Consider the following 23177-nt stretch of genomic DNA (forward strand, 5'->3'; position numbering starts at 1 on the left):
CATCTGAAACTCGGATTTAGACGGCTGCATTTATAAAAAGCAGACCAAGACTGTCAGAAAAAGAAAGACAACTCGTACCATGAGAAAACAAAGAGTATATGGTCAGTGTGCAAAAAAAAAAAAAAAAAACATGAAAAGGTATGATAAACTCGAAAAGATTGAAGGAAGATTTAACGAAGATTTTCCAGGAAAGCAAGAAGTTATTTTCGACGACCGCCTAAAGCGTTTTATGAAGCATTATGAAAATTATTCAACTTGCAGAAATAGTTCAGAATAATCATAACGTAAATGTGCGACATCTTAATTTTATTGCAACAATTCATGACGGCATCATAACAATTTTTCAGCGGTATAGGTTATTTTCGTACAAATTACGATATGCCAATTTCACGGCGGTGGATTATCGGGCATGATTATTTAATAATCTGCAAAGCAATTTCCAGAGTTCGCGAAATTGCGAGGTCGTTCATACTTTCACATTGTCGCATTATATTCAAAAGTTTCACGAGAAAGACAACTTTCCCTATTTTCATTCATTTACTTTTATATTTTTTTTGGTTAGCATTTTTTTAATTATAAGAACAAAAAATAATCCTATATAAAGATAATTATTTTTTTTAAATTACAGATAAATTAATAATATTAAAAAAATATATTATATATTTATATTAAAAAAATAGATTAAAAATTTACAATATTAAAGAACTCATTAGAATAACATCAGTTATAAAAATTATACCTACATTATATTTTATACGCATTGCGTGGGTTTGTAAGTGTGTTTGTGTAACTTTAATGTACTTTAAAATTTAAATTTTACCAAAACAGAAATAATGTCTCTTAAAACAAATAAAGAGAGAGAGAGAGAGAGAGAAAAAATCTCTCATTAAGGTAAAAAATTTTGAAACTCGTTATAAGTAATACATATATCATTAATTCCGCTTTTCTCTTTGATATTTAAATCAGAAGATGTAAAAGTGTAGTCATCATATCTTATGAGAATATATCTTGTATATATTTTTGTCAAAAGAAATATACATTCCGACAAAGTTTGATAAAAACTTTCTGCTTTATCACTCACCTTAATATTGTCATCTGGTGAAGACATAGCTCATCGTCAGGTGAACCAGCCAAAGATTAAGGAACGCTCTCGAAACTCCGTTGCCGTCGTGCACGGCGGCTGGCAGTTCACCTGAAATTACGTCAGCATTATTACATTTTTCGGTTAAAACCTTATTGTTCAATTTATCAAACGAGGCTAAGTGAAGAAGTAATCTGTCAATGGCAGGCAGTAATTAAAGAGGAAAAAAACTCAATTAAATTTTTATTCCACATTTTTTAGATTTTTATTCTACAAATTAAGCAAATTATATAAATATTAATTATATATTTACAATAGAGAGAAATTGATACTTCTGTCATATATCAAAAATATAAATTTTATTGAATACATCTTTCAAATCAAATAGATATATCTAGAAAAGTAATAGAATTTAAATTTTCACGATTAATGCATCTGTCATGTTTCCTGAGAAGTTCATTTCTTCAACTTAATTAGTTTTCTTCTTTAATTCTTTGCTTATCACGTTGACAAGATTGTTTATTGTAATAAACCAGTGAAAGATTGATGTAAAACAGTTTAAATTCATAAAAGTTTAAATTATGATATTAAATATCCAATTTTCGCACAAAGCTTGCATTTTCTCGTCGACAAGAATACATTTGTCATCTCATTAATGGCTGTGTTCTATAGGTTTTCCCGTCAGATGCAAGCCGCTGCGGGTTGACATATTTTCGTGACCTCCGTTTAATCTTTCTTCGAACAAGTTACATTTTCCAGATAATAGTTGAGGCCTGCGGGTTCTCGTGAAATTAAGCGACTCTTATTAATGGCTCTTACAACACTCGGCGCTTGGATGTCGCGACCATTTATTTATATATCCGAATACATAGGTATTCGCACCGGTATCTGCACCAGAATGCAATTAAAATATCTCTAAGATCAATAAGATATTTCTACATCAATATTTGGAATATTTTTCATCGTAATTTTCACAAATTTTTATTTTAACTTCATAATTTAATAAAAAATAAAAATTTTATAATTAAAAAATTTATCTCCAAAATTAAGGATGTATGTGACATATATCGAAATACTAACAGCATCAAAATTTCATAGATTGTTCTACTATTTCTTCTGAATATTTGTGCAAACTAAGCACAATTCTCTTAACGGTTTGGAAGTTATTTAAATTTAAAGTTACTATAGATTCTTATGGAAAATTGTCTATTGTAGCACTTATTGACAAATTTGACAAAGAAAAAATATGACCAATAAAATAAAAATTTTCACATATATTAAAGAAATTCTAATAAATATTTGTGCAAAACTTGATTTAGATCCACTAATTCGTTTAAAAGTTATTTACTAAAAATTGTAGAAAAATATTATCTGTCTCTTTCTCTCTTTCTGCAAATTACTCGTTTTTCATTGTTTTTTGCAGTTGATTTCAGAGGATATTGACAATCAAAAGTTTTTGCTATAAATTAGGAAAAATATTAATTACAACTATTTTCTTTTACGAAGACGTCAAAATTCATATTATTGTGATACTTAAATTTTTTTCACAACCCAAATTTATTTTTCTAATTTTTTAAACAATATAAACGTAAGAAACATGTTTTCTTTTTAATTTTGACAATTTTTTGCTACTATTGTACATCCAGAACACCCTTAAAAACTTATATAATTTATATATTTAATGTATATTTATTAATTTAAGATGTATATTGTCGATCTTTTATATTATTAATTGTTAATTTTTTTTTTCATATTTAGATGAGAACAGATTTTAAAATAGTAATATATATTTTTAGATAAAAATTTTATTCAGCTTAATTAAATTTAGATATTTGATTGATTGTATTCTTAATTATGTTCCCTCCGTTTACTGTAGTACACGTCGATATGTCACCGTCGCGAAATTAAAAATAAATACATTGTCAAGTCTCCTTTCCATTTGTTGCGTTTGCTTAATGACAGAAACCTAATTCAATGATTCCATCGGTAAATTGCGTCTTTGTTTTGACAGTTTTGGCGTTTTGAGAACACAGTTCGCTACTACTTTTCCATCGTGTCAGTATTATTCTGACGCCCCGCTGCGCGTGCTTTGTTTTCCAATTAAAAAAGTTTCCGCTTAATCGGGTAGAATATTTTTACGAGCCTCCAGCTATTTGCAAAACAAAAACACTTGATTTTTCCTCAATCCTTTAATGCATTATTTCCTCATTTTTCATTTGCATCAACATTATCTTCATAACAATAAAATGCAATACTATTGAATTGCACATTAAAAAAAAATAAGAATAGTCTATTTATATAAAATAAATTGATTAAATTAATTAAATAAAAATCTTGTGATAAAATATTAATTCTAATAACTTTTTTAAATTTATATGTCTGATGAATAATTTTTTTTATTTTTGAATCATCTCTATTTCAAATCAAGATAATGAATGAAATTTTTCGTAATTTTTCATACATTATTTTATTAAATATGTTAATATATTGATTAATATTTATGCACAAGGTTCTTTTTTCCGTTTATCCATTGATCTGCATATATTTCGATAAAGACTAATTCATTGCTCTAACAATAAAATTAAGTCTGAATCGTTTGTTGTTCTGGGAAAATTGTTAAAAGATCGGGTGTTGAGTTTTAATGATCGAGGCAGCGTTAAAGCTCCCACGGGAATAATACTGATGAATACTTCTCGCTGCCAAGGTTTCCCAAGCATTATTCGTGGCTATCGATCATTCGATCCGACCCCGAGCATGGGCGTAACGTCCTTTCGGCCCGTTATTCTTTTTCTGTTTGTTGTCGGCATACTCGTCGATAGAAATCGCGGTCCTGGCCGTGTTCCAGGATCGCCCTGGAATTTGTCAATTCGTCCCACTCGATCACCACCTCCCCGCCTACCGACTTACAGCTTCTTCGCTTCCCTCCACCTTCCCGCCACTGTCTCTTGGCCTAACCCACTTGCTCCCTCGATTCTTTACCGAGTCTCAAGTTTTTTTCGTTTTTCCTCAACTAGCGTCTCTCCTTCTCACTTCTTTATATGCTCTCTCCTTCTTGCGCGTTTCAGTTTCACTGCCTTCTCTGATTTTCTTCGTCACTGATCTTACTTCGCGCGCATCTTCCATAGACTTTTTTTTCCTCCTTGCCCAACCGGCCACAGATTTTTCTTCCGGTCGACTCGCAAAAAAATCAGAAGATCCTAAGATCTCCTTCACTGGTCTTAATCCAGGCATTCGTTTCATCAGCTCTGGCAAGATAGAACCCGGCATTTTTCAATAAAATGCCACGGGAGCGCCGACGCTCGGCCTTGTTGAGAACGTTCTTCGACGGTTTAATGATTACCAAAGAACTTTCATGATCACGTAAGAGATCCCTTCCTTCCTTCCTTTCTCCTTTCCTTACTTCGTCGACGGATTTTTAATCTTAAACGTGGGAAAAAGATTTTGGAGAGCCGGCTAGCTTTTAACTAGAAGCCACCATGACTTGGTTTCATCTTTTAAACGTAATATCGAGATAACGTACTTGAAAGAGATCCTCAATATTTCAGTGCTTCTACGGTTAAACATAAAGAACTAAGAAGATATAAGTGGATTAATCACTATCGTGAAAAGCGCAAAATCGCTTTGAATTTCTCAAAATAAATGCGGAAAAAACAACGTCATTAAATATAAGAATAATTTTTTTCAACCATAATTTGTAGATAAATAATATGATATTTTCTGCATGATATATTTTATTATGGACAACTTATTCAATCAAATATTTTTCAAAAATTGCAGATATATTACAATAATAAATCAAGTGTCTGTGTAAGAGCATATAATTCAATATGGCAATAACTCAGAATATACATTGTAGCAATCAAAAAGCCACGGTTGCCAGTCTATTCACCGCTGTTCGGCTCTATTTCTCATTGCTATTTCGATTCATGCCCGTTGGATACATTTCCTGTATGCGGTCGAGCGTTCCCTTTAACGCTGAAGGGGCAGAACTTCCTATTAGCCACATCCTATCCCGCTCATTCAGTCCTAAGAATTCCAATTCCCGATGTTTATCCCTTGACTGACCACAAGCCGGGACTTTAGATTTAATCTTTCGATTTGGAATCTTAAGAATTGGATGCTAGATATTTTGTTCAATGTTATAAAATATATTTGAGATATTTCAAAATATTTTTAAATTAACTTTATATATATATATATATATATATATATATATATATATATATAATTAAATATTTTATGCCAATTATTTTTACTTTATATTTATATTTTTATATCTCAAAATGTATATTAAATATTGTAACAAAATATACTGTCATGTGTGTATAATAAGTAGGTTTACATAACTTGATTTGTATCTCTATAGCAGATTATCAAATCTTTTACTTCTAAACAAGCCGCAATATTCTCAATCGAGAAGTTACAACTTCCGCATTTAAAAATAGATAAAGTATCTTGTTGCGATGTACTTGCAAAATTTATTTTGACATATAATTTACGAGGCGAGACACGGCCATTGCGATGACACATCGAGTGCTTAATGTCAACTTCTGCTCGTATACTTGGTAGAGATAACGGAAAGAAATTGATGATGAGATCCGTGGAAAAGGTCCGAGATCAGTGGGAGGCTCTATGATTTATGCTTTCCGATATGTATCCTACGGCTGTGTTCCTCGCAGCACCCTATTATTATAAATCTGGAAACATCCGGCTATACAATTTATTAGGGATCGTTATTTATTCTCTTCTCGTTATTTACTATTGATAAATCAATTTCTGCAATCCATCTATTAATAATATAAATAACAATTGTTCATGGGTGTGTCTATATAATAATTTTTGACAATTGACTTGCTACTCTCATTCATACATTTGTTTGTGCGTCTCACAGTTTGTGTACAAATACATGTTTATATTATTTATCGCATAATTATTCTTTTCAAGAGTATTGACATATGTGTCACACAAGAGAAAGAGAAAGTTTTAGTATGTAAAATCTCTTTTACAAATAGTTTTCTAACATTTTCTATTTTTTTTCTGTTTTGTTTAATAATAAATAAATTTAATTATTCATATTTATATTATATTATATTTAATTAAAAATATTTAATTAAATATGTTTAATAATAAATATATTTAAAAATAGATATAATTTTGAAAAGAAATAAAATAATTTTCTTCCACTTCAGGAAGTCTATTTCTTTGAAAAGATTAAAAATCTATTAAAAAGCATAAATATTAGTTAGTTAAATAAAACATGATTCTACATTAATTAAAAAATCTCACAAAAAAGATAAATGGGTGAATTTTGAAACATTCCGTGCACGCAATACTAATAAAGTTAAGAAAACAGTAATCGTTGAATCGATATCCGAATCACAGGCTGGAGCGACCTTTCGATTTGTAGGTTATATTTTCCGTTTATATCGGATCCATCCTATATCGGCACCACGATCACGTACTAGAATTTAGTATTGCTCGCTTCCTACCTCTACAATTCTGCGGTGGGAATCTGAAGTTGTCGACAGAAGGACCGAATTGCCACGAGAGCCATGTTCCAAAGGACCTTCGTCTCTATTACTTCACTCCACCCCGAGGTTGGGTTATTTTTAGCCCTCGACACTTTGGCTCTCTCTTTCGATGGCGAAGAAATAGATCAATCGTTAAACGTTTTTCACGCTCGTTTGTACTATACAAGAAAAACAATTGGTTTATTGCGCATCTTTTTTATTTCTTTTATCTTTTCAACAACATTTAAATATTAAAAATTATTTTACAAAATTATATTTTAATATTATTTATATGCACGACGAGATAAGCAGCAGCGTCTTTAATATGACGTGATTCTTATATTAATCCTCTCTTTTAATTAAATTTATATATAATATTATGTAAGGAATATAGTTTAAATAAATATATTACAATTAATTTAAAGCACACATTAGACTACATTCTTTATTAGTTACTTTTATAATAAATTTAAGAAAGCAATAAAAATAATAAAAAATATTACCTATATAAAGACAAAAATAATAATAATAATAACTTAAAATATAAGAAAGAAATTTAATCTCTCTATTTTTATTATATTAGATATATATTTATTATATATATTAATTTTATCAACACTTATTAAAATGATAAAAATGCTATAAATTTTTTATATCATATAGATTATTTTTCCCCTTTTTCAAATATTGATTTGTTATCCTGTCTTGACGTGCCAATTTATCCCAATCAGCATCTTTATCTTCAGTATTATTTTTAATGATACGTCGACATTATATCAATCTATTACAATACCTTCATTAAATAAAATTGCAACAAGACATGATAGCAATGCGGTTGCAGTTCATTCCTTCCTCGAAATTAAATCAGAATCGATTAATCAAGGCGTTTTACCGCGGCGGCGGAATTAAAGTCGCGGTGGATGCCGGAATGGAATGGAGACTCCAGTTAATTGGCTTAAGGACATTCGGCTTGGAAATTCAGGCCCCGAGAGCGCCCCTTAATGACCCAAACATTGCGCGGTTCCAAGTTGATTAGCGGCGGAGACATTGGGGCCCGAGTGGCATTTTAATTGGTCCTGCCTAACCTTTGCTCTCGTGCTCGTCTCGGGCTCATCGTCCAAGCTAGACTAGACAGGAAAGAGAAATTACGGGATTACGTCGCCGAGCCGTAGGGCACGACTGTATCTTACCGCGGAACAATTTCTCATGTGGAGCTACATCGCCGGAAATGGTCGAGGGGATGTCGTATGCCCTTAGCAGATCGTGAAATAAAATTCCATCGGGCACAGATGTCCAATCAAAGATTGGAGCAGCAGCGCTTATTTGGACAAATGCCTCAATAATTGAGCTTTTTCTATTGATCAAATATTAAGATGTATATAAAGTAAATATTTTCGTTACAATTTTATTTTAGATTAAAAAAATGAAAATATTTATGCTTCAAAAAATTTAATAGTCACTTTAGTAGTGTTGATTGAAATTTTAGTTGTGTAAAATGTATGTAGTGCTTATATTTTTTTTTATTATTGGATTATTATCATTAAAAGTTTATAAACTCCGTAATTGTATGCTGGATTTCATTGTTTATTCTTTGAAAGAAAATAGCGAAATTTGCTGTCTATTAAAAACACAATATTTTATTGTAAACAAGTAGCAAGTAATTTGCAGTTAAGGGTAAAAACTTTATAAATAGATGCTTATCATTTTCCATGCATTATATATTAAATAGATGAGATCAATCAATGAAAATTAATCTCATTTATCCGTATGTATTAATTTTGACTAGTAAATTATTTATACAGACATACACAATTTATTTAGTTCATTGTATACAAATTGAATTAGATTGAGAATACGCTTTGATAGTCAAAATCATCGACACATTGTTTAGTTAAAATCAGCTTTAACACGATAATTGGATTTCAGTTAAATAGATTTGAACAATAAAATTATTTTGTAAAAACAAAATCAAATTTCCACGACATCACAATAATCTTACGACATGTTCTAATTACAATTCCAATTACGTATTATGCATATTTTATATTCAATTTTATTTTTTTTTGTCGATATTATTTATATATTGCAAAATTTTTTCAGTAACAAATATCTATAATGTATAAATAAATATATAAAACAATCGAGTGTACAATTGCAATATCGTATAAAAAATATAATTTTATTAATTTTTCTTATTTGATACAATTATTATTATTTAAAAAATTTAATTTTATTTAAATTATTATATATTTATACTATTTTTAGCAATATAAATAACAAAATTATTTTTTTTAATAACTTTATTACTATTGTCCTGCTATTTACAAAAATTGAAATAGTATTACAAACAAGAAACTAGATTCACTTTAAAACTTAAAATAGTAATATGTAGGATATAAAACTTTATGTAATTATTTTAATCTAATTTTTTTCAAACAAAATTTATCAATATGTGACCAATGAGAGTATTTTATGTAATTACCAATTTTAATCTGTTTTAGCGCAAGCGTTAAATTTCTTTTACATTTAATTACATACATAGTCTGCAGACAAGTTTAATTACATATATTTAATTACTCTTCTCACAACTCGTTACAACAGATATGTTTTTGTATATATATGCTATACCAAAATCTGTTGAAATGCATCATAAATTTCCTTGTTTTTATGCAAAGATTTATATGAGTTTGTCTTCTTGCTTTAGTTGCTTTTTCGTATTTAACGATGAGCCCGTGTTACGAGGACAATGGTGTAAAACTGACCACGGCAAGGCACTTTCGCAAGTAGTTTCTTGGTTGCACTCTGCTACTTACGAAAGCCGTTAAATGTTTCCCGTCACCGTAAAACTCTCTACCTATTTCTTTTTACATGTATAAATTTAACAAAATAATCAGATGCTTTATAAAACACAGTCTTGGTAAAATAATAATGAAAGAAATATCTATGTCACGGTAGGAAACTAAATTAAAGTTTTCAATTCTTTTTATATATGATAATTATAATCAAACATTAATTAAAATATAATTCATATAATATTACGTTAAATAAATGCATGTTAAGAAAAAAATATGTTTGGCGTATATGTTCAGTATTAAATATCCAATTACGTTACAAATATACATAAGAATACTCTAGGATAATCTAATTCATTGGAGATTGATAGCAACTAATATCCACTCATGTTGCCTTATTTTCCTGGCATGGAGTATGTTTGGAAAATACACACACTACAGAGTATTTAACTCACTAATAATCTTAGTCACGCGCCAAATCGCTCGAATACGTTAATGACGGTCTGAATTGGCAGACTCAATTCGATCAATACCAGGGTACGGAACCTCTGTGGTTGACATTGTTCCTAATGCGTCACAATGCCATTTATCTCGTACTTGGATCAATGTGGATAATGTGGTCCGTATGAATGCCACGGACTATGAGACCAGAGACTACAAAGCTTTATATTTGCGTAATATATCGAAATAATTATTAGCTTAATAAGCTATTTCCGGAAATAAAAATTTTTCTATAAATATGTGTAAACATGTTAATTATTTTCAATTTATATAATTATATCTCATTATATATATCAAAAACAAGAATTTTAAAGAGTGAACAATGATAAAATTAATTATACTTAAAATTAATATTAAAATTAAAATTAATAATATACTTAAAATTAATAAAGAGCGTTGATCAGCAGCACAGGTTTATACTACTTATCAGTAGTATATATCGAGATTTATTCTACTTTATTATCCTACTATCTAATTTTGCAAGCAAACAAGACTCATTATTAAGAAATAAAAAAATTCAAAAATTTACATCAAATAAATGCAGGAATATAAAATGTATATAGAGTCATCAAATGGGCAATATTCTTGGTAAAAAAAAAATAATGCATGCATGTATACTGAAGCCTTATATATATCCTTGGAAAATGTTATACTTTTAATATATCCCATATATTTCATTTAGTATATATTTTCTTTAATAATACGGGATCCGTAATTTCCATCATAAAATCTCGGATTTTAAACTGTAAACTTCTTTACGGCTAAAAAAATCCGATCTATTCAAGCGCCCCAAAATTCTCTTAAGCCTTTATATACAGCGATGTAGAGAGAAAAAGGACTCATGAAAAATTCAGATTTCTCTCCGAATACATAAAGTCTCGGTATTGAAAGGGCTAAAAATGTTGCTGCGCGAAAAGCTCGCGGCGAAAAGGCCGACGTCAAACGTACAACGAAAGGGCGAAATCGCGTCGCATCGCGACACTATCGTCGATCGCCCTCCGTGCCGCAAAGTCGTCTGTCTTCCGCGCGCGCGCGAGTAGCCTTATTATGCTCGTCCGAGGTTAACGCCGTTCTTATCCGCGCACGTGAGCCTTGAGGTCAGGAAGCATTAGATGCGCTTTAGCCAGACGTGAGCTCGTCGCCGTCGCCGTCGTCGCCGCCAACACCGTTGCTCGGAATAAAGCTCGCAAATGGACGAAAAAAGTGGTCGCGCGATAACGCGCTCGAGGTGTATTCACTGCCCTCTCTCCAGTGCAACCCCCGGTCGTCTCTCTTTCTTCCTCTCTCTCTCTCTTTCTTTCTCTCCGTCAACCCCTCACGACTCGTCTCATTTCCATATCGCCGTCACATTAGGCTGCTGGCATTTCCATTTCCATGAAACGTGGTTTGCCGGTCGTCGTTGTCTGTACGAGGTTCCTAACGGCGGACGACGCGACGTTGAATAAAGATTGCGCCTATGCGCAATCAACGACGTTGTTTGAATCTTACGTCATTGTGCTTGCCATTCTCGCGACGTTGGAAAAAGAATCTACGCGACTAGAGATGCGACGGTCAAAATATATGTACGTTCATATCTCTCTGTAGTCGACTCGGTGTCGGTGAAAAATGAAACATAAATTCGATGTTCCATGAGATGTGAGTGCTTGCTGCTGTATTTATTGGTCATGTGAGTCAAAACTAGCTAAGAGTTCCTATAAATTTTCCAAAGCATTGCAAAATTTCTCGAAATTATTCAAAGTTTCCGTTTCATCCACCCAGTATCTTCTTTCTGACAACATCATAAGAGACGTTAAATATTAAATATTAAATTAATTTATTATCATTTATTAAATATTGAAGAAATGAGAATTTTCATCAACGTGTAATGATAATACTAATATAAATTAACGCAATGGCGAGAGATTTTTCTCTGAATTTTCTCTTCAAGGTATTACTGATTAAAATCATTTCGAGAGATTAATCTGAACGAAACATAATTTGCGAGATTGAAGCCGCGTTAAAGCGACAGAAATGAATGCATTCGAGAAAAATAAAACGATGACAGGAAGATCAAAGATGCATCTTCGAGATTATGACAGACGCGCGAAAGATTAAGATTTCCTTGCGATGAAGTTTACTTTTGAGAGGAAGTGGCCTCGGAACGAAGAGGCGAGTTGTTGAAAGCGGCGGGCATTATATGTCCGCGAGAGGGAAGAGATGAACGTTACTCTCGTAAGGACGTATCTCTTTTCATTTCCCATTCCCCTATCGACATTCTGTTCATCTCGGGAATACGGCCACCCCGGCGAAGAAAACTCGTCCTATCTTGCGAGGAAGATCGTTCTTTTTTTACCCGCCGTCTTGGCAAACGCGCGAATTTCGCGTTTATGAACCATCAGAAAAAGCAGCACAATGCACATTGTGCATTGTCAATGTATCAAAGATTTGCACCGTCGTCAGCTACATCAAAACGGATGTTAGCCTCCCCCTCGAGCTAGAGAGAGGAGGGGACTGACCTCGCTTAACGTTACTAAAAGACTATTGATGTCAGCCTGTCAGCTAAATACAAAACCGTTTCCCCTATTTCCTACAATTCAGTGTAAATCCTATTCTTACAACTTTGCTACCGTATCAATTTTTCAACAAGTTGCAAGTCGTGTTGTGTATGTTTTTTTTTGCTTTCTCATAGAGGAAATTTTGTTTATATGAAAATTTTTTTTTTTAATTTCGATGCTGCGTTCAGAACGTCCTAAAAAGTTGAAAAATCACATTTTTACAAAATGTCCGTATGTGTATATGTGCACACATACAAAAAAGACGTGATTGCTCTAATTTCCGAAAATTTTGAGATATTGAGTTAAATATTTTTACATAAATAGAGTATCATTAAAAAATGGTTGGTATTAAATTTGATGAGAATTGATGAAAAGGTCCATTTTTTCATAAAATTTTGAATTTTTCTAAAAAAAAGTGTGGTTGTTCTAACTTTCTCAAACTTTGAGATATTTTTTCATAAATAAAGTATCATTAAAGAATAATTGGTATTGAATTTGAACGTATTTATAATTACGATTACTGATATTATGGAGCAAAAGAAATGAAAATATGAGGAAGCAAGCAATTATGTGTACGTGTGTTTTTTTTGCTTTCTCATAGAGGAAATTTTGTTTTCATAAAAAAATTTTTTTTTTAAATTTCGATGCCAATATGTTCAGAATGTTCTAAAACGTCGAAAAATCACATTTTTACAAAATGTCCGTATGTGTGTATGTGTACACATACATACAAAAAAGACGCGATTGCTCTAACTTCCGAAAATTTTGAGATATTGGACTAAATTTTTTTATATGAATAGAGTATCATTAAAAGTTGGTTGGTATTAAATTTGGCTAAAATTGGTAAAAGATTTTTTTTTTTATAAAATTTTAAATTTAAAAAAAGGAGTGTTGTTATTCTAACTTCCACAAATTTTGAGATATTGGTCTAAATTTTTTATGTGAATAGAATATCATTAAAAATTGGTTAGTATTAAATTTGATGAGAATTGATAAAAAGGTTTAGTTTTTATAAAATTTTAAATTTGTCAATAAATGTCTGTGTACGCTCTAATTTCCACAAATTTTGAGATATCGAGCTAAATATTTTTATATAAATAGAGTATCATTAAAAAATGGTTGGTATTAAATTTGATGAGTATTAGTAAAAAGGTTCATTTTTTCATAAAATTTTGAATTTTTCTAAAAAAGAGCGTGGTTGCTCTAACTTCCTCAAATTTTGAGATATTTTTACATAAATGAAATATCATTAAAGGATAATTGATATTGAATTTGAACGTATTTATAATTACGATTATTGATTTTATGGAGCAAAAGAAATGAAATTATGAGGAAGCAATGTGCACGTTTCTAATTCGCACAACTTTTTTTTTATGCAGACGATGATTCTATATTCCTGATGCAATTTCTTGCATACTTTACTCTCCCGTTTCATTTTCTCGTAGTTAACATTGAATGTTCTTCGGTTTTCCAATAAAGTGAATTAAGAGAGAATGGATTCTTTTTCTCGTTATTCTTAAAATAAGATTTTACCTCGAATGCATTTGCGCGCAATCATACCTCGAATAAAAAAATTATGATTTTTTAAAAGACACTGTGTTTTATAATAAAGATATTTGTACGTTATTTACAACCAAAAGATGTGCGAGATGCTTATTCTTCTTCGGTTTTTTTCTTGCCAATGCTTTCATGAGCGGCGTATTATTTTCTTAAATCACAAAGGCATATTTTTACAATAATATTTCTGAATTTTATTTCTACTAAAAGCTTTATTCTTTGTCAGAAATATTATGTGAAGATTGCATTGTACTTTCTTGTAGTTCAAGTTTTTTTTATAGAATAATACTTTTATGTTGCAAATATTATAGTATTGTAAATATTTATCGTGTATTATATTTAATCAATGTTGTAAGATCCGCGTTGTTTGTTCTCTTTGCTTCTGTTTTTCTTGCCGATTATGGCTAAAAGCCTCAGGGATCAATGATCCGCTATCCTCTCCGTAGAACAATCTATAAGAAGATACTCTCTTTTTTTTATATATATAACTAGAATACTATAAACGCGCGCGCCATTATTTTATGTATATGTGTATATAATTACTTACATATTAATTCTAGTTTTCTACTTTCTCAAAATAAATTAAATAAAAATTACACACCCACTTAATATTTAAACTATCAAATGTGTCGCTCCGTTATGACAAGCTTTTATTGATATAAAGTAATGTTTAGTGCATCGTCGAGATAACCAATCAGCATCGCGAAAAAGAGGTAATAATATTGCCTGTATTGATTTAATATGCCTTTTTAAAAATAGATATCTTAATCAGGGCTGCACAGCAAATTATTAAAATATTACACGCGTGTGTGTATGTGTGTGTGTTATATAAAATATTACAAAATTTAGTTTTTATAAATAATAATAGACAAAAATAACAAAAAAATTGCAAAATATCTTTTGCAATATTGGTTTGAGCATAAAAATTTCTTTTATATCATGGTGTGCTACCCAAATTGCTAAACGCGATTGCGACAAGGATCGGAAAATAATTTGATATAATTAATTCTCTCTCTCTCTCTCTCTCTCTATCTTAATTCCCTCTCTCTCTCTATTTATTTATTTATCTATCTCCCTCCCCGCCCCTCCCCTCTCCTCATTCTCTGTCTCTTTCTCTCTAAATAACAGTTATTTTTTTTTTAAATATTAAAAATTAAATATATTTTGTCCAATGCTTTAGCGTTCGACTTTTCGATGATTTAAACATAATTCGAATTGAGAAATAAAATAGTCGATACGCAGATCCGAATAATTAATGATATACGCTTCCTGATATATTAATCGTTAATTTAATAATTGATCTATAATTCAAAATTCTTGTATAATTTAATATTTCGTTTGTACATGCGTTATAATATGGAAAATATTTCGGCAGCGAATTAACAATAACATTATATTCCTTCGCGACGTAAACATACGCTATTGTTTACGTTTTACGGCTTTGTTATTATTTATACAATGACACTTGAATAGTATTGTAATAGTGGGAATGAGAGATACGTTCCTTCGAATTCCTTCCCCACTTATCATTCGCACGGCGACACTTGAACAGTGATATAGTTAGTTCGAGACGCTCCGTCAAATTCTTTTTCTAAACGCGATCGCGACGAAGGATCGGAAGATAATTTGATCTAATTAATTCTCTCTCCATCTCCTTTCCTCCCTCCTTCCCTTCCCCCTTTCCCTCTCCCCCCCCCTCTGTCTTTCTTTCCAAGTAACAATTATTCCTTTAAAAATATTTAAAATTAAATATATTTTATCCAATGTTTTATCGTACGACTTTTTGACGATCTAAATATGATTTGGGTCGCGCAATAAAATAGTTGAATCGCAGGTCCGAGTAATTAACGATAAACTCCGTGACATATTAATTTTTAGTTTAATAATTGATTTATAATTTAGAATATTTATATATGTATAATTTAATATTCCGTTTGTATATACGTCATAGTACGGAAAATATTTCGGCAAACGAATTATCAAAACATAACATGTTATATGGCCTTGACGATGTAAACATTATTAGGCGTTATTGTTAACGTGTTATGGTTTATGGCTTTATTATTCTCACGGCGACACTCGAACAGTAAGGAAGTAGAAAGCGAGACACTCCATCAAATTTCTCTACTCAACGCGATCGCGAAAAGTGTCGGGAAATAATTTGATATAATAAATAATTAATTATCTTTCACATACTTTGAATTTTGAATAATACGTAATTATATCATAAAGAATAAATTTTGAAGCGCGATTTTGTGTAACATACACATTTAATAAAGAATTAAATGATTAAAATAATGAATTATTGCTTCGTCGCGATCTTTCTCTCTCTCTCTCTCTCTCTCTCTCTTTCTCTCTTTATAAATAATTATTTTTTTAAAAATACTTGATGTTTAACTATATTTTATCCAATGCTTTATTGTTCGATTTTTTTACAAGAATTGAGCGTCGATTTCATCAATCGATTTTGTCTTCTTCCTTTACTCGCTTAAGGATGTTCTGGATGTACAATAGTAGCAAAAAATTGTCAAAATTAAAAAGAAAACATCTTACGTTTATACTGTTTGAAAAATTAAAAAAATAAATTCAGGTTATGAAGAAAATTAAAGTATTACAAAATAATATGGATTTTGATATGGTCTTTGTAAAAGAAAATAGTTGTAATTAATATTTTTCCTAATTTATGGCAAAAACTTTTGATCGTGAATATCCTCTGAAATCGACTGCGAAAAACAATAAAAAACGAGTAATTTGCAGAAAGAGAAAAAGAGACAGATAATATTTTTCTACAATTTTCAGTAAATAACTTTTAAACGAATTAGTGGATCTAAATCAAGTTTTGCAATATTTAGTAGAATTTCCTCAATATATGTGAAAATTTTTATTTTATTGGTAATATTTTTTCTTTGTCAAATTTGTCAATAAGTTCTACAATAGGCGATTTTTCATAAGAATCAATAGTAACTTTAAATTTAAATAATTTCCAAACCATTAAAAAAATTATGCTTAGTTTTTGCACAAATATTCAAAAGAATGTGCGGGAGTGCCGTTTAAAGTATCGCGCGTGTGAATCAATCTGAGAGGAGAAGGAGGTCTAAGAGAGGTATCAGGCAACGGTGGAGGCACCCCTGTGGTAAGTACATTGTTATTTGTATATTAATTATTTATTAATTGGGTACGTGCAATTTAAATTAAACAATCGCATAATTTGATTTTGTAATTATATGATTTAAATAAGAGAGAATTAGAGGAAAAGGTTTTTACTTTTAAATTATAGCTTTTATATGAAATTATTAATTATTAGTCTTTTTTCAAAATTTATAAAATTATTTTATTAATTTGTTTATTACATGCATCAAATATAAAATTCAAGCGTACAATAAATTTTTTGAAATATTATTTTATGCGCTGCTACAATTTGGTTTTTTCTGTGTTGCAGATCAACCTTACGACCTTCTAATATTAATAATAAATTGTTATTTGTATATTAATAACATACGTGCAATTTAAATTGAGTAATTAATTACGTAATTTAATTTTTTATTTATATGATAGAAACAAGAGAGAAAAAGATTTTTATATAAAAGTTATAATCTTGTGAAAGTTTCCATTTTTAAATTATAGCTTTTATATGAAATTGTTAGTTATTAGTGTCTTTTATCAAAATTTATAAAATTATTTTATTAATCTCTTTATTATTATATGCATCAAATATAAAATTTAATGTGCACAATAAATTTTTTGAAATATTAATTATTTTATGCGCTGTTACAGTTTGATTCTATTTGTGTTATAGATCAATCTAACGATCTCCCCTATAACATCCTAAGAGGAGGAGGAGGCCTAGGAGAGGCATCCTGCACCGGCGGAGCAACCCAAGGGTGAGTATTATTATTTTTCTATTAATTATTGTAAATCCTGTACATGCAACAATTCGATTCGATCATTATTTGAATAGTTTAAACAAGAGAGACTCATACTATAAAAGTTTTTATTTAAAATAGTTTTCTTTTTTAGAATTTATAAAATTATATCATATTTATATACCTTCTTATTATTATACGCATCGGATATAAAATTCGATGCGTACAATAATAATTTTTTGAAATATTAATTATTTTAAGCGTTGCTATAATTTGAATTTTATATTTGTGTGTTGCAGACAACGCAGCCTCAAGACCAAATCTCCGCTGTTGCGCATCAGTGCCGGTGAGTGGTCAATTTTATTTTATTTTGAGGTGACGGATTCGTACATATTGTAGATGCAAATGTAGATTGTAGATTGTGAAAAGATCCGTTGCCTCATAATGGATGGGCTAGAATAAATCAAATAACTTTCAATAGACTAAAATTTAAATATACATTAAAACATATTAGAAACATAATTTAAAATATAAATTAAAACAAAACGTTGAAAAAAATATAAAATATTTTTCATGGTCCATCCATCTTTATTATCAGATCAATGAAAGCTTCGACAGTTTGTCATGCATCGTTTTACTATAATAATATTTATAATAATATTTAATTATGAATATAATAATATTTATAATAATATGTAATTTGTATTAAAATAAAATGAATAAAACATTTATGTATCACATGGATAATTTGACAATAATATTTAATTGATTGAAGTAATAATATTTAATTTTAATAAAATAAAAATTAAATAAAATTATAAAAATATATAAAATAAAATAAATAAATAATCAATAAAATTTATAAAAATAAAATAAATAATAAATAATAAATAAAAAAGATTCAATCAATTATTAAATTTTATTGATAACTTGACATTAGATTGATTAAAGTAAAGTTATATTAAAACCATGCATGACGAACTGTCATGTCATAAACGAGCATAAAATTATGCTCGTGTATTGGCGATAATAATTAGTCGGCAACGAAAGAAATTTTTTTCCTTCATCGATCTCTGATGAGAGGTCGAAGATACATCTCTGGCTAGATATAGCCAGAATCAATATGGCCAGGATCAACGAAAGGTAAGTCCAACTGGCCCAACGGAAGCAGCCTACGATGCATTCAGGCCACGCGAGTAAGACACGCGGTTAGAGCACGCGGTTAGAGTACGCGGTTAGAGCACGCCGTTAGGTATATGTTCTTCAAATCTTGGATTTCTGCTGGTTGAGTCAGCAAGTAAGATTGTTAGAGCTATAGGAATTGTTAGGGGCATGAAAAAAAAAATTAGAAATAAAATTACAATTCATAATAATAATATCTAACTTAAATTTATTCTTAGAAAAATTTAAAATAATAAATTATAATAACATTAAATATTATAATATGTTGTAATATATATTTTATGTTAAAAATATTATAAAAATATCGTGTAATTAATGATATAAATATATATAATATGAAAAAAATATGTATAAAATATGTATAATTGTATTATATAAAATTTACTATGTTAATTTATTATAATTGTATGTAAATTATATGAAACATGCATTCATTTGTAAATTACACGAAAAATTACCAAAAAGACACGTATAATGACAATATGTAGAAAGGTCAATTAACATATACGATATATTTGTTTCTAGCATGTATTGCAAAAATATTTTTATTCGCATAAATTTAACCGCGTGTATTTTCATACCAAAGAGTCGTTCATAAAATCGAAAAACTTTATATATATATATATATATATATATATATATATATATATGTATTTCAAAATATATATATTTTACACATTTTACAAATACATAATTCTTTAATACATATAAAATTTATAAAATTTTAAAAATATCAAAGAGTATGAAGATTCGATGTTAAATTAACGATTATATATTTGCTTTTTGTTCACGAAATTTAATGATTTTATGATTTATTTTCAATTAGAGATTGATGTATTTACAAATTCCGTATAGCAACTAAATATTTGTAAAATAAATTAATAAATTACACTTCCAGAGCACTATATTTTTCCGCGTTCTTTCTGTTTTTGAACGCGATTGCTGTCCCTCTTGTCAGATGAACGTTAATAAAATTGTCTGATTCGTACCGGCAAGTAGTCAAAACGATCTTTATAACGATCGCGGATAATTATTTCTTGTTGATTTTTCCAAGATCCATCCGCGATGTCTAGGTTGATGTTCTATTGAAAATTGGGGATTTTTGTTGCAGGACTGGAATTAATTCTAGATTTTTTTGACGGTTCCTGAAAATAATAATTTTGGTAATAACACAACGACGAACGCCACACGCCTTTTTAAAGTCAAATTGAGAAATTTATTTAAACAATATATATATTTTTTTAAAAATGTTTTTCTGTCATTATTAATATTATTAATATTATTATTTTTATATAAAAAAGGAAGATTTAACAGTAGATTAAACATGGATATAGCTATTGTATATAAATTTATACTTTTTTAAATAATTTCTAATTGCTATCAATTTGTCCGTTTTTGTTGATTTTATTAATAAAAAAAAATTACGAACAAATATATTTTAATAATTAACTATTAATTAATATAATTTTTGGTTTCTTTGAAGAAACTATTTTTAGACACTTGGGACCAGTTTTTGGTTTTCTTTTAAGAAACTATTTACAGATGTTGACATTTCGCCACTCTAGGTCATCAGTCCTGGATTAGTGTTTTTAGATACATATATTATTCTATATATATATATATATATATATATATATATATATATATATAATAAAATACATGTTATCCTATATATCATCCTAAACAAATTTTATATTTTTTTGAATATTATATACGAAATTATATATGTATATGAATATAACGTAAAATATGCGGTTATTTAAAAACTTCGAGACAAATCAAATGGATACCCTGATAGTAAAAAATTGACAAATTAATTTATTTAAACGTTACAGAAAAATAACTTAGAATTATTAATTACTTGAAATTATATCGATTTATCTTGCAAAGTATTTAAATTAAAATACTTTAAATTTTGCTGTTATCGGATTCGATTCGTCTCGAACAGTTTGTATCCGAGAATTATTTGTACTCGCACATTTAACAGCTTTCTAGCTACAATAAAGATACATATATTTTATTATCTATAAATATAGTCGTTCGTAACCACATTTTCATAAAAAATTGTCATGTCAATTCATTTTTCAATAAAAAGTTGTATTTCTTAATAATAGAAGAACATGTTTTTTTTACGCAATTTTCAATCTCGTGAAATGAAGTTAAATGATAACTGTCGTTGATTCATTAATTCGAAATCATTGTTATCGGGAGCAGTCCGAAGGATCCGGAATTTGTTCGCTCTTGCAGCGGTTCTAACGTTCAATGGATCACTTAAATTTTTTTCGCGAATTGATCTTGCAGAATTTAGATATAGAAATAAGATGTTGGTCGTTCTGCCATCTTTAGAATCGTACTTCTCTTTGTCGAATATTAATCAGCGTGTCACTCGGCGGAGGAAGGGTCTTGTTAAAGTCATTAGTCTGTTATTCTCTAGAAAACATGGCGATTTTTTATAACGATATTTAAAACTTATAAGACCTATTTTATTCTGTTAAAATAATTATCCGCGAGATAGAATATATACCTTATTGTTGATCGTGACATTTGTATAAAGTCGCGAAAAATAAATCGAGCGGTGGATACTACATTTCGAATATCTGTCGAAATATCTTTGCATAAAATGATAGTAATTATATCGCGCGTAAAATTACGCGTATCGCATTTGAATTACTAATATCGATTCATTTATTTGTCGCATTTGCTCGGAAATTTTAAATCGCGATTTATTTTATAATTTAATCGTTGATATACATCGAAGCTTTGTTTACTTTTTTGAAAATCTGCGCAAAATGTGCCAGTGGTTTTTTCTTTTACAATTAAAAAACGATTAATAATTTTATGAATGACTCTTTTGGTTGTGATTATTCACATTAAATAAAACTATAAAGCTCTTATGCATATAAAAATATTAAGCTCTATTGTATTTCAATTATTAATAATAAATATTGCGTAATAAATTGCTATAAATAAAAAGCCTTGTTTATTCTAAAAATTTTTAGTAAATTTTTTATTATAGGCATATTTTGAACATTTTCATGTAATTTTGTATAATAAATTATTTTGTATTAAATTTCACATTAAATACATTTTGTAAAAAGCGAAAGATTTATGCGTTATTTAAAGGGAAACCAGTGTAGATTACATTTAATAAATTTATTTTGTATATTATATTTATCATTTTGTTTATATTAGAATAGAAATAAAATAAATAAAATCCTATTCTGAAAAATTAGAAAGAGAAAAAAGGCTATTCTCACACGTGAAATGAAAAAGAAGAAAAAGCCTATCCTCACACATTTTTCCTCCTTGATAATATCTTCACCTTAACGAAGGCATTTGCCGGATGAGGAGGTTCGAGTACTCTAATGAACCTAAGAGCTATGCCGGCGGTAACATATAACGATTTCGAGTGAAGCAAGTTTGAGATTGTTTTGAGACCGATTAACGACGTCATATCTTCCGTCTTGATTATTAAAAGTATTTGAATTATTAGATTGATCAATGAAATATTTCAAGTAAGCGTTTGATGATTAATCAGGGCAAAAAAGTCAAAATAGCGTAAAAAACAGAGCGTGAACTTTATATTATTATTAATGTCTTATATATACTTATATTAATCAAATTCTTTCAAAATCTATTTTTGGTTGAACATATATTCATGGCAAATTGGTTTTTAATCGTTCAAAATGATCAAACCCGTTTCTCTTGAAAACGCTAATAGTTACCGATAGGCTCACCCATGCAGGTCGAAGGGGAAGAATCAGATTAAGAGAGATACCATAATTGTTATATATTTATTATATTAATATTTTTAAATAACATAGAAGCAAAAGAGATAGTAATCGAGAGAATAGAGAAAAAGAGGCTCCAAAATATTTCCATACCCCTCTCGGAACTTTTAGATATATCTTGATACGTGATATGACGTACAAAAAATTTATTTCTGAGAAACATAAATTTATTCTATTATAATTTTCTTATAGGTTAGTCCTATAGTTTTGTAATCCTTTATTTTTATAGAGTTTGAATTATTAGCAGCATTCATTAAATAATTCTTTCATGTCAACATAATTGCTCGATAATAGGTCAGATTTTTGCAAAATATTATACGAAAAATCGAGATATCTTTTGCGATATTGGTTGGAAAGTAAAAATTA

The 23177-nt window shown here is 29.2% G+C and overlaps 1 protein-coding gene across 1 annotated transcript in view; it reads right to left on the bottom strand.

The window, feature by feature from the left end:
- The window catches only part of LOC126856757 (uncharacterized), a 265099-nt gene that overhangs the window by 14976 nt on the left and 226946 nt on the right, over nucleotides 1-23177 (bottom strand). The window contains exon 10 of the mRNA XM_050605575.1: nucleotides 1082-1192. Coding sequence (XP_050461532.1) covers nucleotides 1092-1192 — 101 coding nt within the window. The 3' untranslated portion in view covers nucleotides 1082-1091. The remainder of the gene's footprint in view (nucleotides 1-1081; nucleotides 1193-23177) is intronic.

This window comes from Cataglyphis hispanica, chromosome 2 (genome assembly GCF_021464435.1).
Source record: "Cataglyphis hispanica isolate Lineage 1 chromosome 2, ULB_Chis1_1.0, whole genome shotgun sequence".
NCBI classification, from domain to species: domain Eukaryota; kingdom Metazoa; phylum Arthropoda; class Insecta; order Hymenoptera; family Formicidae; genus Cataglyphis; species Cataglyphis hispanica.